Below are 17,919 nucleotides of genomic sequence, written 5' to 3'. Positions count from 1 at the left end.
ACGGTGGCGGTTGCTAAGTGGTTGCTAGGCAGTTGCTAAAACAATTATGGCATTGTTAGGTGGTTGCTAAGCAGTTACTAAATGGCAATGCTCGTGTACATGTTTGATCAAGTAGGCATTTCTAGCATATGTTATTGCATTTAGATAATCATTCATAGCATGTAGCTAATCGTTATAAGCACTTGGCTTCCATTATCATTGTTACCATGCATAGTACACAGGAAGTCCCATTTGCTAGCATGAGTCAAACAAGCCAATACCCAGGTCCCTACGATGTTCTGATGTAGAGATATTGCCATTTTTAAATGGTTGCTAGGTTATACTGTTTTATTGCTATGGGGACATTTGACAGGTTAGTGATGATACATCAAAGCTTCTTGGCAATATGAGTGATCTTAATCAACCCCGATGTGTCTATGATAGTCTTTATGAGTGTCAAAAACTGGACTTGAACATTATTTATTCCTGGTGTTGGGTTGCGGCTGGAAGGGCATTCGCTGTGTAAAACAAATGCTGGATAAGTTGGCGGTTCATTCCGTTGTGGCGACCCCTGATTAATAAAGAGACTAAGGGAATGAACATTATGTAAAAATGGCTTGCCGTATTTTTTTGAAAATACAATGCTTAATAAGTGTGAAAGTGATACATGCAAAAATGGCTTGCCATATCAGTAAAAAAAATGGAGTTTAAGTCAAAAATGGCTTGCCATATTTTAAGAAAAATAATGCTTTAAAATTATTTATTGGAAAACTATAAGTCTGATAAACCTTAAAGATATAGCAACAAAATCTAATGCATCTAAATACAGCTTTTGGCTAAATTTGGGGCTTGTATAATGTTTTTATATGCCCGGATTATAAACATTTAATATTTAAAATTTTTTATTAAAAAAACAATAAGTCTTATAGGCATGAGGAGATATAGCAACAATCTTGAATGTAGAAAGCACATTTTGACCACATTTGGGCCTTTTGGCATGAACGGCCCTTAAGGAGATACGTTTGTTTTCACGAACAGAGTAGCATAACAGTATGTTGGCTTTCTCAAGCCAACATAAAAACCCAAGAGCGTGGATCAAGCTGTGTAAGGGGCACTAAAGAAGTTAAGTTGGTTTTGTTTTGATATTCCTGACACATTCAGTGATAGACCGACAGCAATAACTCACACACCCCTTACCCTAAACAGATCTAAACTGTGTTTCCTACAAAAATACAAAGCAGGTTATGTTTCACAGCTGTCTTTTCTTTTTTTTTTCGCTCGCTATTATGAGCACTGCTCCGTTTAAGCCTTCGCCATAGTAACTTAGTCATACTAAAATCGAATAGGTCATAATGACATGAGTTATTGATCCGGCAAATACGAATCTGCGAATCTGTTGCTAACTTTACTGAACTTCATATTTCCATCTATTTCAAGCTATGAATATTCAAAATTACAAATCAACAGGACAAAACAGAGATATGATCACAAACTGAGCCCTTGCGAGCAATATACTTTACCAGCAGCTGTTTTTCCATTAATTTATAAAGAGTACACAAACTTACTGACAGTATTAGGTACTGACTGTACATTGTTATGGGTCAATGATGCTATTATTTGGTACAAATCCATCAGTTTTCCCTTTCTGGCTGTTCTTTTTATGAATGATTTATGTAAAAGCACAGTCCATGCATATTCCTTGTCGGTTAAGAACGCTGTATTTCATTGCACAACAATTAATTTATCAGGCTTTTTGGCAAAAAATAGAGAAATCACGGTTTAATTAGTCATTTTTAGATTATTTTAAAATTTCACCCCTCCTGCTGTGCATGAGCTAAGCTGTTGAATGGTCCGCGTATGAGGCGGCTAGGCTAAGGCCTCGTTTACACTAGTGCGTTTTAGTTTTAAAACGGCGTTTTAGAATGAAAACGATCCGCGTCCACACTCGCGTTTTACCCAGCGTTTCTGAACTGCTCTCCGTCCACACCAAAACGCTGAAAACGCACATCACGTGACCACACACACACACTTTGGCAAGCGCTGCAGCCTGTCTACCCAGATAAGAGCTGTGCTAGTCGGACTTCTCATCAAGCATCTCCCACTGGATCTAATCTCACTATATTTATTAAACGTGATATTTCACTCATCTTGTTGTCTTTATCTAACGACATATTCCCTGACTTTGGTCATTGGAATCTATTAGTTGTTCTCAGGTAACGTGTTTTGGCTGAGCGCAAAGATAAGTTAATGATTAATGTAACCACGTAGCCTATTCTGTATATTGACTGATCGCTTGCCTTTTTTTACTATAATTTATAAACTTATTGTATGTTATACTTTTATAATGGCCATTATCGATTATTAAAACTGATATTCAGCAAAAGAGAGGGTATGTTTCGTATTTTCACTGAAATTGAAAGGAGACAGTTGTTATCGGCTCCGTTTTGTTATAAATATCCACACAGTGAAGATGACGCTCATATATGCAGCACGACGCCTCAACATTTCTGCTGTCTGTTTAGTTGTTAATATTAAAATAAAAATAGGCAGTTCCTTATATCAAGTTTACATTTTATTGTTGAGAAAGTGAAACCAGGGTAATGTGAATGAAGTTATAAAGTACACGGTTCCCTGTGAAGATTGACGCGTGTCCTCGGTATGTTTTCCATATCAAACTGAGAAGAAGAGATGCAGCCTTGATCAAACTTGCGAAGTCTGAACTTACACGGAGAAGATTCAGGACTGAACTGTGTGTTAGGCTACTTAATATTGAGGAAAAGCCCCAATCAGAGAGGCGAATGTCTGCAGCCCCGCCTCCGTTTTCAGATGTCTCCGTCTTTCCCCATCCACACTGAGATGGAGCAGCAGCGTTTCAGAATGAAAACGGCCTCTCCAGCGTTTTCGAAACGCTCCGTTTTCGGCGCTCGAGAACTCCGGCGTAGTGTGGACGGATGGCGTAACCGTAGCAAAACTTATGCGTTTTCAAACTAAAACGCATTAGTGTAAACGGAGCCTAAGCTAGCTTCAATTTTGATTGAATTATTCTCTAATCGTTTGGCTTTATATCATGAATATACCCCTGTAATGCTTACTGCAGTCCTTTTTTGCTTTTTCGGATATCTCACCTGTTCGCCAAAAATGACATATACTGTATGCCTGGCAATGTCTGACAGTGGCGTATACACATTGTGCCAGGCACGAAAGCTTGACAGGCGTAGCAACAGTAACTAAGGAGGGCGGGGCTTAGCGAAGAGTCAATTGTCCTGACATTTTCTCAAATAATGTGCTGCTGTGTATTATCAAGCTTTTTTTTAGCACTCTTCTTTTTAGAGTTCTTCTTTAGATATAAGGTCATTGCACGCTGAATCTAAACTTTTAGTCCATAATTCGACCTCACATTGTATCATTACATTGACACACTGCCTCCAAAACCTTAGTCCATCATAAAAAAAAATGCATTCAAAAAGCGATGTTTTGACAGTTCAGAGCCACCGTACAAGCAAAAAGCTAAATACAGAATGCCGTCATTTGAGCTACGGATAACTTTGACAAACACAATGCATAAAATAAAGACAGAATGTGGCGGACAGTTGAGAACCCCTATGCTGGATTCAGTGACTGGTGCACCTCTGCGCTGCTGCTGCTTGGTGTGTGTGTCCATGCATTTGCCGTACTGCCCATATATATTATAGAAAGCATTGTCCACTTTTGGCTTTCGTGGTTTTGACACGTCAACATGGCCACCATCTATTATAATGTCTGTGGTACTGCCAGTTTCTGTTCGAGATTTGTTTACATTCATAATATGTGAAGTATCACAAGCAATGCTTTAAAATTCCACCAGTTTCCTGAAATAAACATTGCATTTGGGGATAATCCAGCGCAGCTCTTTGATAATGAGCTGAACTCTCCTTCCTCTAATGGAGAATTGGACGAACACAATATGTAGCTTATTCCTCTTTCTTTTTCCACTTTGGAGAAAAGAGAAATACAAAGTATCATTGCTTTTCTCGTAATGAATTGTAGAGCTGCTCGATTTTGGTAAAAATCATCATCGCGGTTATTTTGGTCATGATTGTAATCACGATTATTCAAAACGATTATCAGGTGAAGTCAAAATTATTAGCGCTCCTGAGAATTTTTTTGAAATAAATATTTCCCAAATGATGTTTAACAGAACAAGGAATTTTTACAGTAATTCCTCTAATATTTTTTCTTCTGGAGAAAAGCTTATTTGTTTTATTTTGGCAAGAATAAAAGCAGGTTTAAATATTTTGAAACCCACTTTAAGGTCTATAATATTAGTCCCCTTAAGCAATATATTTTTTATTGTCTGGACTCTGCAGAAGAAACTACTGTTATACAATGAACTGCCTATGTACCCTAATTAAGCCTTTGAATCACACTTTGAATATGAATGCTTGTATTTTGAAAAATATCTAGTCAAATATTGTGTGCTGTCATCATAGCAAAGTTAAAATAAATCATTTATTAGAAACGAGTTATTAAAACTATTATGTTTAGAAATCTTCTTTCCATTAAACAGAAATTAGGGAGGAAAAGGGTTGCTAATATTCAGGAGGGCTAAAAATTTTGACTTCAACTGCATATATTATTTTCCACCCTGCAAAGAAAAGAGAAATGAATACAATAGAATAAAAATATGAAACAAACTGTGCTTTAAGCACCTTTACTGTAAGAAAAACACTTTAGCTACAAAAGTCCAGTGCAGTGAGGGATTTTTTTTGTTTTGATTAATGATAAAAACAGGCGGCAGCAGTAATCGCGCACTGTCACTTTAATGGTTTCGCTTTCACGTTTTTTTTTTATTCTCAACTCATTAGTTTAATACACAAATGAGGGTTAATATAAAAAATCACTTAACACCGCGTTTTGCCACCTATTTGACTATTAAAGCGCTCATGTTAAGATGACGTGTGTGTTCTCTGCTCGTCTCAGTTTGCGAATGAGATCGAATGCTGACCGCATGCTTCCGACTGTGTGTGTGTGCGCGACCATGTGGTCTTTCACGCTTTTAAGAGCAACACGTGTACAACTGGAAAGGAGCGGTATATAATGCAATAATCATTTATCTCGATTAATGGTTTGTCATAATCGTTAGAAGCCAAAATCGAAATCGGATTTTCGATTAATTGCACAGCCCTAATAGATTGATTAATATGCATCGGACTCGGTGTGTTTACGTGTTGAATTTTCTGCTTATGTATACAAAAAAAAAAAAAAAACGCATGCGAAAATTTTGAACTTCAGTGTGCAAAGATCTTTGAAGTGTCATATCTTTGTTTTTCTGTCCAGGTGATTTCATTGAGCCTCTATAACAGGGTCGACCAACCTGTTCCTAGAGATCTACCTGTCTCCAGATTTTAGTTGCAATCTATATCAAACACACCTGCCTATAATTATCAAGTGCTGTTCAGGTCCAAATTAATTGGTTCAGGTGTGTTTGTTCAAGGTTGGAGCTGAAATCTGTGGGAAGGTAGATCTCCAGGAACAGAGTTGAGCACACCTCCTCTATAATATTCAGGTCTGGACCCTGTGAAGGCCAATTCACCACTGTGTTTCTCTAAGCTGTTTTCTTTCTCCAAATAGGATTTCACAATAATTAACGGATCATCATCATGCTAAAAAATTGAAACTGCTACCACTGAAGTCAGAAGGAATATCATATAGGATTAAAACCTATCTGTACTTTTCAACATTCACAATTCCACAATATTGCTAACAACACTGCAGCCCAAACCAGGACAAACAGCCTCTCCACAACACTGTCTTTCACATGTCTTAAACCAGTGGTTCTCTAACTGTGGTACGTGGGCTGCCTTCTAGTGGTATGCAGAGTAATCCAATATGTCGTATCTACATGCAAAACATATAAAAAATTTTTAGCAAAAATGGCTCATATATGAGTATGATGACATACAGCCTATACTTATGAGGTCCAAGCAGCATTTCCAGGCTTTAATAAATAGGATACTATAGGTTAACACTACATTTAAGTACAAGAGATTTTAAAAAACTTTTTAAGAACAGTAGCCTACCATTTTTAATAAAGTTTTAAAATACATTTTAATTTAAACGTTGACATTTTTATATTTTTTATTTTTATTTATTTATTTATTATATATATTTTTTTACATATAAGCACAGTAGTGTTAATGTTCAAACTATTTAAAAGGTTTAAAATGGCCTATATTAATAAATATTATTAATAATAGTTATTAATCTGCCATGTTTTTAAACTGTGCAGAGCTGTAGCTGCTTAATTAGGCCTACTACACTACTGTGTTTCAATACTGGTCATTATGGTGGTACTTAAAGGGACTTTTTTTTTGTGGTGGTACTTGATGAAAAAAGTTTGAGAACCACTGTCTTAAATAATTAAACCAAAACAATTCAAGCTCTAACCTAACTCCTATCTTAACTGAAAGTGAATTTAGTCGCCCTGTATAAATGAAATACTTAAAAAAAATTGACAAACATTTACACTTATGACTGGCTTTGTGGTAAGGGGTCACATGCATTTCATTATACCATCAGTAAAACAACAGATTTTACGTTGGCCTAAAACTTATGCACAGTATGTATATTTAGTGAAATGTGAAATTTGTTTTATAATACAGCCTATAATGGTGTACGAGTTATTAGACTTCCTATGAAGGTGCGTTTGTTTGGTCTGATGTTGTGCTGTAAATTGCACCCCTACCAAATTATGGACCTCATTGCTGAATTCACCACCTGATTACCTAATCCCAACCACACCTCCTAAACCTAACCCTACCCCCACACCTAATCCCTATTTTACCTTACACTGATGAACGTGGGGATGTATTATCTGTCAGGGGTTCACTTTTTGGCACAATGCTTGCAAGTGGGAGAGCAAAGTTATTTAATATTTTCAAAGTTATTATTACAAACACATTAAAGACAAGAATGAACCTCATTAGTTCTCTCAAATGAAATGTGTTCTTGATCTTCTGTGTAGGATTTTTAATGTTGTTCATCAATGTTTTTAGAGATGCACTGTTTGACAGGCAAGGAATTAGAATTCTCTTTTAAATTTAGTCCATTTCTGACATTTTCATTAGGGATGCACTGAAAGGAAAAATTCTGGGCCAAAATGGAAAATTTTGTATGCACTTCGAAAACCAAAAATGCTTTTTAATAATTATTTAATGTTTTGCTGAATATTATAAAATAATCTGGCTAGATATTTAAAATGTATCTCAGCAGTCTTAAAAGAGAACTCCAGTCTTCCCTCTCCTCAGACACTTACTTCAGCTCCTCCGAGGGGGATCCCGAGGTGTTCCCAGGCTAGCTGAGAAAGTAGTCCCTTCAGTGTGTCCTGGGTCTTCCCTGGGGCCTCCTTCCAGTGGGACATGCCTGGAACACCTCCCTAGCTAGGCGTCCAGGAGGCATCTGAAACCGATGCCCGAGCCATCTCAGCTGACTTCTCTTGATGTGGAGGAGCAGCGGTTCTACTGAGCTTGACCCGGGTGACAGAGCTCCTATCCCCATCCATAAGGGTGCGCCCTGCCACCCTGCGAAGGAAACTCATTTTGGCTGTTTCTATCTGAGATCTTGTCCTTTTGGTCATGACCTAAAGCTCATGACCATAGGTGAGAGTAGAAACGTAGATTGACTGGTAAATCGAAAGCTTTGTCTTTCGGCTCAGCTCCTTCTTTACCACAACGGACCGGTACATTGACTGCATTACTGCTGCTGCCGCCAGTCACTCTCATGCTCCATCCGTCTCTTACTCGTAAACAAAACCCCAACATACTTGAACTCCTCCACCCAGTGTAAGAATTTTCCTCCAACTTGGAGATGGCAAACACCTTTTTCCGGTGGAGCAGCATGGTCTTGGACTTGGAGGTGCTGATTCTCATCCCAGCTGCGTCACACTCAGCAGCAAACCGCCCCAGTGCATGCTGAAGGTCCATGTTCGATGAAGCCAACAGAACAACATTGTCTGCGAATAACAGATATGAAATCCTGTGGTCTCCAAACCAGAACCTCTCCAGCCAAAGGCTGCACTTTGAAATTCTGTCCATAAAAACTTTGAACAGAATTGATGACAAAAGGCAGCTGGAGTCCAACATGCACTGGAAACAAGTCTGACTGATTACTGGCAATGCGAACCAAACTCCTCCTCTGTTCATACTAGGACAAGATGGTGCTTAACAGAGTGCATCTGACCCCATATTCCCAGAGCACCCTCAACAGAATGCCTCAATGGAAACAGTTGAATGCCTTCTCCAAGTCCACAAAACATATGTGGACTGGTTGGGTGTACTCCCATGAACCCTTCAGCACCCCGGTGAGGGTATAGAGCTGGTCCAGTGTACCACGGCCTGAACAAAACCGCATTGTTCCTCGATCCTAGGTTCAACCATCGGCCCAATACTCCTTTCCAGTACCCTGCCATAGACCTGTTATATTTGAATATAACAAGCCAACAAAATAAATATTTTATTGACCGTGAACGAGTCGAGAGGCATCGTTTTACCAGTGTTGCCATGGCAGCACAGCAGTACTATTGCAAGCATCAGAAACAACTTATTTCTATGTTGTGTACTAAGTATACTACATAGAAATGTTCTATTGGCTCAGGCATATCATTTAAGCAGACTGTGCTTTCCTGGTGAGCATGAGCATTTCATGCATAAATATACATGTACATGAGATATTGAGCTATTTTGAACTTTGACCTTGGTGCGCGTGAAAGCCAAGTGACAGTGGGCTCCACTGCTTTTACGCTTTGGTCGACGCAGCAACGAAGTCTCTTGTGCCTGGTATGAAATCTGCTTCTCTCTACACAGTGACTACAGTCGGAGGGAGGGTAAACCAGCGTGCTGAACACTGCTCGGCATTGTAGCACAGCATTTATATTTTTTCTACAAATATTTTTTTGCTGTTTTTCTCTTTCAGCTAAATTATTATTATTTATTTTTTATTTTTTATTTTTTATAAATTAACTAATTTAAATCAATAACGCCTAAGCTAATGTAAAGCATCTTGGTTTGGAGTGGATTTAAAGTGCAGTGGTTGACTCTTGCAGATATTTCAGCCTGTGCTAAAGGCAATAAACATCTTGTTCATTTATTTATGTTCTATTTGTTTCTCTGGTTTAAACAACAAAATATATATATATATATATATATATATATATATATATATTTTTTTTTTTTTTTTTTCAAGAAAGCTGTATTGGAATTGGTCAATTTGCTCAACACTTTTTATATTTAAACAATTAAATGAGTTTGTTCTTATAAAATGATTGGGCCCTATCATACACTCAGCGCAATGTGGCACAAGGTGTGACGCAATTGTTGTTTGCTAGTTTCAGCTTGGCGCAAGAGTCGTTTTGACGTTTTCACCACGCTGTTTAAATAGCAAATGCATTTGCGCTTATATGTGCGCCCAAAGGCATTCTGGTCTAAAAAGGGAGACGTGTTAATATTTTGAGAAACTATAATAGATTTTTCAATAGACCAGGACAAAGCCATTCTGTTGTCCAGCGCAGAGCGCGTTAGTTGTGCGCCTCGCTTACACACCGCTTAATACACACAAGATGTAGAGCAAAACACAAATATCTTAAAAGAGAATTAAAATATTAAGGATATATATAGGATATAATAAGAATATATATAAGATATAAATATAAAGGATTAAAAAATTTCAAAACATATTATTTTCTAGCCTACATAAATTAAAAAAACTACTGCCTTCATGCCTTCTTCATCTCGGGAGGCTTTTTCAGTTCATTCATAACAATTTGCTTTTGTATAATGTTATTATTATTAGCAGTATTATATATTATATCCATATTTATATTTGTTTTATTAAAAACAAGCTTAGATTTGTCCAACTGTCAGGTTTTAGACCCAATGGGGCACAGCATGTGTATTAGGATATAGCTCAGTATTTTGACGACACTTCATTATTATTGTCCATTTATTCGTTTGCTGGAAATTAGAACTGAATTTAGAAATAGTTTTGAAACAAATACTTGTGCTTAACAAACTAAATTAATTATTTTTAGGTTAATGGATGTCTGTTTGTAAAAGGTTTCCCTATCCACAAGAGCGAAAGGGAAAGGTAATAATTTATCTCTCATTCTCAAGCTGTAGATGCTCTGTTTAACTGTTTTCTTGCGAGTGAAATGCTCAGTTTTTCCACTTACACTTACTTTACATCATGTAAATAGCAAATGCACCATGGCACGATGCAACTGACTCTTAAAGGGAATGGGAGATGAGACTTTGATTGGTTTATTCTCAAAACACACCTATAACTCATTAAGAAAATAAGATCAACCCTTTTAGATCTTGCGGCACCCTGAATGCTTTTGCGCCCTGTGCTTTGCACTTTGCGCATGCACCATCAAAACAGAGCCCTATATGTTTTCTGAAAACAGAATTGTTGTTAATTGAGGCTTTAAAAAATTATTAGTTGCACTGCATGATTGGTTTAAAACTACATTTCCTAAATTCCTTTATAATCTTTTTAAACTATAGAATTGAATGATCAACAAAACTGTGGCTTTTACATTTCCTCAAAATATACTTTTGTGTTTTGCAAAAAAAAAAAAAAGTAATAAAGGCTTGGAATGACATAAGGGTAAGTCAATGACAGGGTATTTATTTTATGTTTGAACTAACTACTTAGTTTTTTTTTTCCTATTTTGCTTAGGCACAAGACAAGAGGAAAGCCCTCGAGGAGACCAAAGCCTACACCACCCAGTCCCTGGCGAGCGTGGCCTATCAGATCAATGCCTTAGCCAACAATGTGCTGCAGCTGTTGGATATTCAGGCTTCACAGCTGCGCAGGATGGAGTCCTCCATCAACCATATCTCTCAGGTTAGTCCTGAACACTTAAAAACAACAACATTGAATTACATAGGAAAAAATGCAGGGGCAAATTTGCATGATTTTTATACATGTGTAATAGATTGGCATGTGGTTCTATATATGATACAGCACTCCACACAATATATAATTTTTATGTTATAAAGTGACACAATTAAAATATGCTTAGTAAAAATTAAATATATATTTGCTGGTTAAAAATCTAAAACAAATGCAATAACTATGTAAAATAATGACTATTAAATCCCTGGCAGTCATTCATGAATCATTCACAAATATATGAGTAAATTCTGGGTCATTTCCGTGTGCTTCTATCTGAGACAAACTTGGGAAATCTTAGAAGATTTTTGAGATCTGAGGCTAAAATTTGTGGTCTTTGGTCATTAGTTTGACAATGGTTTGACCGACAGCCAATTAATCAGCGTTGCAATCGAAATTTCCTGTCAAGTTCTGGCAGTGTCAGAAGATTTCAGACAGATTTCCCTGAGTGTAACTTCAGCTGTGACAAGCATTAAACAGAGAACCAATAGGAACGCCAAATCTGTAATATTATTGCTACAGATTGTTTGTTTGCTGTGAAGTATAATGTCAGGACGCGCGATAGTGAAACTGTCAAGATTGGGTGATGTCAAACTTCAAACTTTTTCTAACGTTTTCTTCACTGTTGTTCAATCTGACATCGGTTATCGATTAGCTTTGGTTCACACTTTGTCTTTTGTCAAGTTAGGCCCAATCACAATTCTATTTTTGTACCCCTACCCCTTTCCCTGGCCCTTACATCCGAGGGTTAAGGGGAAGGGCTTCAAAATGTACCCTTAGGAATTTGGACAGCACTACACCACCTGCACACGTCATCATATGTCCTCGCAATCTGATGCTTCATGTGAGATCAGACGATGGTGACTGCTGTAGTTATTCCAGTTGTGTTTTTTATTAGTATTTATCTTCAGGAAATCACTGAAGGCTTATAGTATGTTATCATAACGATCTAATGTGGCAATAAGATCGTAACTGTACTGTGTATTTACACATTGGCCATATTCGTCAATGTAAACACACCAAAAACAACATTATCAATATAGCAGCAAACACTGTAAAATGCCAATTGACAGCCATTAGACATTACTGACAGGGTATTCGAGTGTCAGAATGCTGTGTGACTGCTGTACAGGAGTTATTAATAGGGATTATAGATCATAAAATTTAGCATACATTTTTTTTTTTAAAGCATGATGGTAAAACACGAACCCGATTGTGAATTTATTAAAACATGTGTTTGTTTGTCGTAAAAATTCATAATTATGACAAAAAATACTAATTTGTGGATCTCATTACTTCCGGGTTCAGCAATACTGCCTTTGTGGCAGTTGTATTCTGGGAATTGTTCTTACCCCTCCCTTGGTTTCAAGTATGGTCCTGAAAAATCTTCGTTCGAAGGGCTATTCACCCCTTCCCCTTAGTCCTATGCCTTCAAGCTAAAGAGAATTGGGACAAGCCTACCCCTTGGCATGCACGCGCAAAACGAGGGGTAAGGGCTAAGGGGTAGAATTGGGATTGGGCCTTAATGTCTACCTGAATGCAAATTTAAATAAATAAATGAATACATTACCTTTTTATATTACATTTCAAAATTAACTTGGCTACCAATATGCTTACATACTGTATGACTATAACAATATTACATTATGACTTTCTTGCTGCTTTGCCCTGTGAGTCATGAGTGCTTGTTAAATGTACAGTGCTTTGCTTATTAAATGTGAAGTTAACCCCACACACTCTCCTGTTCCTGACTGCCATCACTTATTTATGTAATATGCATTAATAATTAGTTTTACATGGACTAGACAATGGATTATGCAGATGGTGATTAACTACCATAAATGTGTTGGAAATTAAATAATCCTAATGGCTGACGTGCCATAATAACAAGAGCCCAAACGCAGTCATAACCAATGAAAGATTACTTATATTATAAGCCGTGATTTGTAAAGGGCATCTCAGACACTTTTAGTCTGCTCTGTAGATGCATCGCCTTTTGAACAAAGCATCAGAGCTTTTTTTTTTTCATTCAAAGTGGAGGATGGAGTGTGTTTATTGAGGGGTTATAATAGATCCTGCTCCTCTATCATGTGCTAGAGTAGATTTTCACATCCTTAATGGAATCTAGATCTAATGATTTGCCTTCTACTGAAGTTAAAAGGCTCCTACAAACTAGTTTTCCACCACTTGTCTTTTGGCAGATTATGTAAAAAATGACCACTCGGGCTTTGAGGCAGTGATTGGTGTCTAGACATCCATGCAAGAAAGTTTTGCAAAGGGTTTTCCTCTTCAGACGCTACTGACTGTTCAATTACTTTATTTCTAAAACAGTACAGTAAACGCCAAGACACAACAAGCCATCTGCAAACAACTAGTGCAGACGAAACCCAACTGTGTTGTTACCTCACGTTGGCTCACATTCATACCTGCCAGCACTCCTGTTTTTTCTGTGAGTCTGCCGTATTTCACACCCATCTCCCACAACCCTCCCGTTTTGGTATCTCTCCTAGAAAACTCCCATACAGGCTTCTCCCTACCAGGTCCTGAACTTCGTTACAGTCTCCACCCCCATCCCTCGGTATCCTGTAATTTCACAAACAAAACTTGGCAGGTATGCTCACATCTGGATCCGTCGGAACTGAAAAGCTGTCCGTGAACACACCAAACAGACATTAGCCGATTGTGCCTTCGTGGGAGGAAGTGTCTTTCCGCACCTGTGGGTGGCAGCTGGAGACCGAAACCTTTGACGTGCACACAAAGCAAAATTTTCACTAACTACGGAGGGATTTGAAATATTTTTTGATAATCTAATAATCCGTATCGTTTAGTGAAATTGCAGCCGGCCTCTTTGTGTTCCTCCTTGACTTGAATTAGAGCTGCACAATTAATCGTTAAAAGATCGCGATCTCGATTCGACCCCCTAGACGATCTTAATACAGCATTTCTACGATTCTGCCAATCATATTTTCAAGTTCAGGAGAGAAGAAAAGGCGGCTGCACGAGTCTTTTCATTGTTTCACATTTACACGTTGCTCAGTGACATTGACACCTCCAAATGATGTTGAATGAGTCACATAATGTATTTATAAGGTATAATTCACCTAAAAATTTCATTTTTGTCTTCATATAATGATGTTTTCGCGGCCGGGAAATCACACGTGACATGAGCTGCTGACCGTGAGCTGTTATCACAAAGAGGGAAGTAGACGCGCTCTACTTAATGATGGACACGCGCGTCTACTTTAGTGAACAGAAGCTGCATATGTTGCGAGTAACAGGTAATACAGTTGTAAATAATATTCTGTTTGTGGCACAGAGTGATCGTTTGGGAGCCGCGCGCGAAGTATGAACAAGCACTAAGCAGTCAAAATGAAATCGAAAGTGTGCACTTCATTCAAATGGTCATATCGCATTTTAGAGTTATGATTATGACAAGCATTTGATATGTTTTTTTCTTTCATAGCGAACCCACAGTTGTGCATGAAAAAAAATGTTTACAATGTCAGTATAACTACTCTAGCCTATATATTGTTGAATATAATCTATTAATGGCAAATCTCTAATTTTACCAGTGAATAAATTTGTCTAATATGACAGATTGCAAGCTGATATATCTCAAACATAATAATTCAACATCAGAATTATTATAAGTCGAATAGAATTATTTATAAAAACCAGTAGACCTACACATAATATTATTATTGATGTTTGTTTTTACCATACCTTTATTTTACATCTACAGAATCGTGAGAAAATCGTGATCTTTTTTTTTTTAAGCAAAAAGATCGTGATTCTCATTTTAGCCAGAATCGTGCAGCTCTAACTTGAATTATTTACTTATGTCAGCCTCACACATTTTTGCTGAATAACCAATCAGAGTGCTCGGTTCACCCAACGGGTGAATCAAGCCAACACCGTATCCCAACAACACTCAACATGACCAGATTCCAGTGCCAAGCAATTTGACTGTCTGCACCGAACGCATCATGACAGAAACATCTAGATATCAGCCACTGCACTCACAATGAAATGGTAAAGACGTTTATTCTAATGAATACATATTAAAAACAACCGTCTTGTCTGGATTCTGGAGTCAAATAAACAATTAACTCACTACCAGTGTGGATTTAAACGTGGAAAGAGCACATGGATCAGTTAATTCGATTGGAAACCTATTTCAGAGATGGGTTGATCGGGAAAGAACATGTTGTTGCTGTATTTTTTGATTTGGAAATTTACAGTCTAGCCGTAATTCATTGTACACGATATGTTTTTCGAAAAATGAAACAACATAGGGTGGCACAGGGCGTAGCACAATTGCCTCACAGCAAAAAGGTCGCCGGTTTGAGCCTCGACTGGGTTGGCATTTTGCGTGGAGTTTGCATGTTCTCCCTGTGTTTGCGTCGGTTTCCATCATGATCTAAAGACATGCGGTATAGGTCAATTGAATAAGCTAAATTGGCCGTAGTGTATGTATGTGAATGCAAGAGTGTATGGGTATTTTCAAGGGTTGTGTTGGAAGGGAAAACATATGCTGTATAAGCTGGCGATTCATTCTGCTGTGGCGACCCCTGATTAATAAAGGGACTAAAGCAAAAAGAAAATGACTGAATAAATAAAACAACATACTTATTCTGACCTGTACTTATTAAAATATATAAAAGAATCTGTGATAATCATAAATATCATACATATATTTTTGTAGGTTATTACAAACTTTCTGACAACTGAGAAAGAACCTAATGGTGTGAAGGATAGTGACCAAGTATGAGTATTGAAAATACAATTGATTAATTTCATGGGTGTAATAGACTATGATTACTCACAACGATTCTCATCTTGTAGACTGTGGACATTCATAAAGAGAAAGTCGCCAGACGAGAGATCGGGATTCTCACCACCAACAAAAACACGTCTCGGACCCACAAGATCATCGCCCCGGGCAACATGGAGCGACCCGTGCGCTACATCAGGAAGCCCATAGATTACACCCTGCTGGATGATGTGGGTCACGGTGTTAAAGTAAGTTGGTCATTTTGATGTCAACATTTTGATGTTTGCTAATGGGAACGTCACCATTACTATTGTTCATACTTAGCTTTAGGGTTTTTGAGTCAATTATAAATAACCAGTTTCATCCAGAAATATAACCTGCTAGGCTTTCTCTGTTAGATTTAATATTATGCATTTTTTGAGCTTACGAAACAAGTAAAGTATTTTTTTCTTCTGGAGAAAGCCTTATTTGTTTTATTTCGGCTAGAATAAAAGCAGTTATTAATTTTTTTCTTTTTTTTCTTTGTCTTCTGAACAAACCATCGTTATATACAATGATTTGACTAATTACCCTAACTTGCCTAATTACCCTAATTAACCTAGATAAGCTTTTAACAGGGTTTCCACGGGGTCTTAAATCTAGTGAAATGTTGTGTTGTAGGTCTTAAATCTTTTTTGAACAGGTCTAAATTTTCTTTTGTTTATGTATAGCTGCCCATTCTGATTTGATTCGATTTTTTTATTTTCGAACAGAAATATCTTACATAATAATTCTTTAACGAAAAATACATTTCAACATGGTCTAAAATGGATCAGGATGAAGCACAAGCTTGTTTTTTTCCCACCCCATTACTACACTCATCATTCGTCTTTTACTTAAACTTATTTCTCATTTTACTTATCTCTTCTTTTTACATGGGACTTATGAACTTTGCATGAGACATATTTTATCATTTTAGTATCTTTGACGTATTATATGTTTGATTCCATTTACACATTTACATTTTATAACATGGACCCAAAAAATGCATAGTACTGCAAACAGCCATTAATTGAAATTTCATCATACATTTTTTTTGTTATCCTTGATCTCCTATGTTTTTCAATATATTCCTTTAATAATTTATAATTATACAACTTTTTAAATTGATTAATATCCTGACATTGTTTGAGAATCTGATCTAGACTGTTCCATAATTTCACACCACATACAGACATACACAAACTTTTTAAAGCTGTCCTTGTTTTCAATCTCCTAAACTTTAGTTTTTCTCTGAGATTTTATTCCCCTTGTTTTATTTTTATTTATTTGGTTTTTTTTTTTTTTTTTAAATTTATATGCATTTCGGAAGTAATTTTCTCTTAGCTTTAAACCTAAATTGTGCTGTTTTGAATTGAACCAAATTATTGAACTTAATAATCTTCAATTAAAAAAATAAAGGATTTGTATGCTCCAAATACCCCTCATTTTCCATCAGTCTAATGACTTTTTTCTGCATTGTACATAAGGATCTTAAATTAGATTTATATGTATTCCCCCAAATTTCAACACAATAACTCGCACATAAAATAAGTGGGTTATATAATGCATACATTGATTTATTGTCCAGGATAAATCTTACTTTAATCTGGCCACTGATGCCCATGTAATCACCAACAAACCATCTCAATAAACTTTCAATTTTTTATTTTAAAATAGCAGTTAATTACTTTCCTTACAGTGACATTTGCTTAAAGGTCCTCTATTTATTTACTGATGAGGATACTGACCTGACCTATATTTTTGTATTATTAAATTATTACTATTGTAGACTGAAGTAATTGATAGCTCTGTTTTGTTCTAATCTTGGTAAGGGTTACAGGGTTTGTGTATGGATATATTTGATAATTACAAAATATTATTATTGTATTATTAATTACATTACATTTTTTTAAAATAAAAAAAAAGTAAAAATTTCTTTCTAATTGGGATATTCAAAACTAATTCTTAGCATTGTTCAGGTCTAAAATTTCATTCATAATGGTCTTTTATGTTGCAAAAAAAATCTTAGATTTAACCAGCAGAAACCTTGCTCTAAATGTCACTTTAATGTGAATACTGGTATCTTGAAAATATCTAGTAAAATATTATCTGCTGTCATCATGGCAAAGATGAGAGAAATCAGTTATTAGAAATAAATTATTAAAACTATTACATTTAAAAATATGTTGAAAAGAATTTAATTGAGGGAAAGAAAT

At 36.5% G+C, this 17,919-nt stretch overlaps 1 protein-coding gene across 16 annotated transcripts in view; it reads left to right on the top strand.

Annotated features, from left to right (window-relative positions):
* Positions 1-17,919, top strand: part of abi1b (abl interactor 1b) — a 56,132-nt gene that overhangs the window by 9,288 nt on the left and 28,925 nt on the right. For 10 of the 16 annotated variants that reach the window (XR_015477952.1, XR_015477953.1, XR_015477951.1 and 7 more), the window contains 2 exon segments: positions 10,693-10,860; positions 15,754-15,930. Coding sequence is in view for 4 of the 16 variants with exons in the window: in XM_087240095.1 (XP_087096221.1) it covers positions 10,693-10,860; positions 15,754-15,930 (345 nt within the window). In the remaining 12 variants the exon portion in view is untranslated. 16 annotated transcript variants of the gene reach the window in all.

Source organism: Danio rerio, chromosome 2 (genome assembly GCF_052040795.2).
Source record: "Danio rerio strain M-AB ecotype USA chromosome 2, GRCz13ab, whole genome shotgun sequence".
NCBI lineage: Eukaryota > Metazoa > Chordata > Actinopteri > Cypriniformes > Danionidae > Danio > Danio rerio.
The sequence above is the reverse complement of the archived record's forward strand: the minus strand, read 5'-3'. Positions and strand labels throughout refer to the sequence as shown.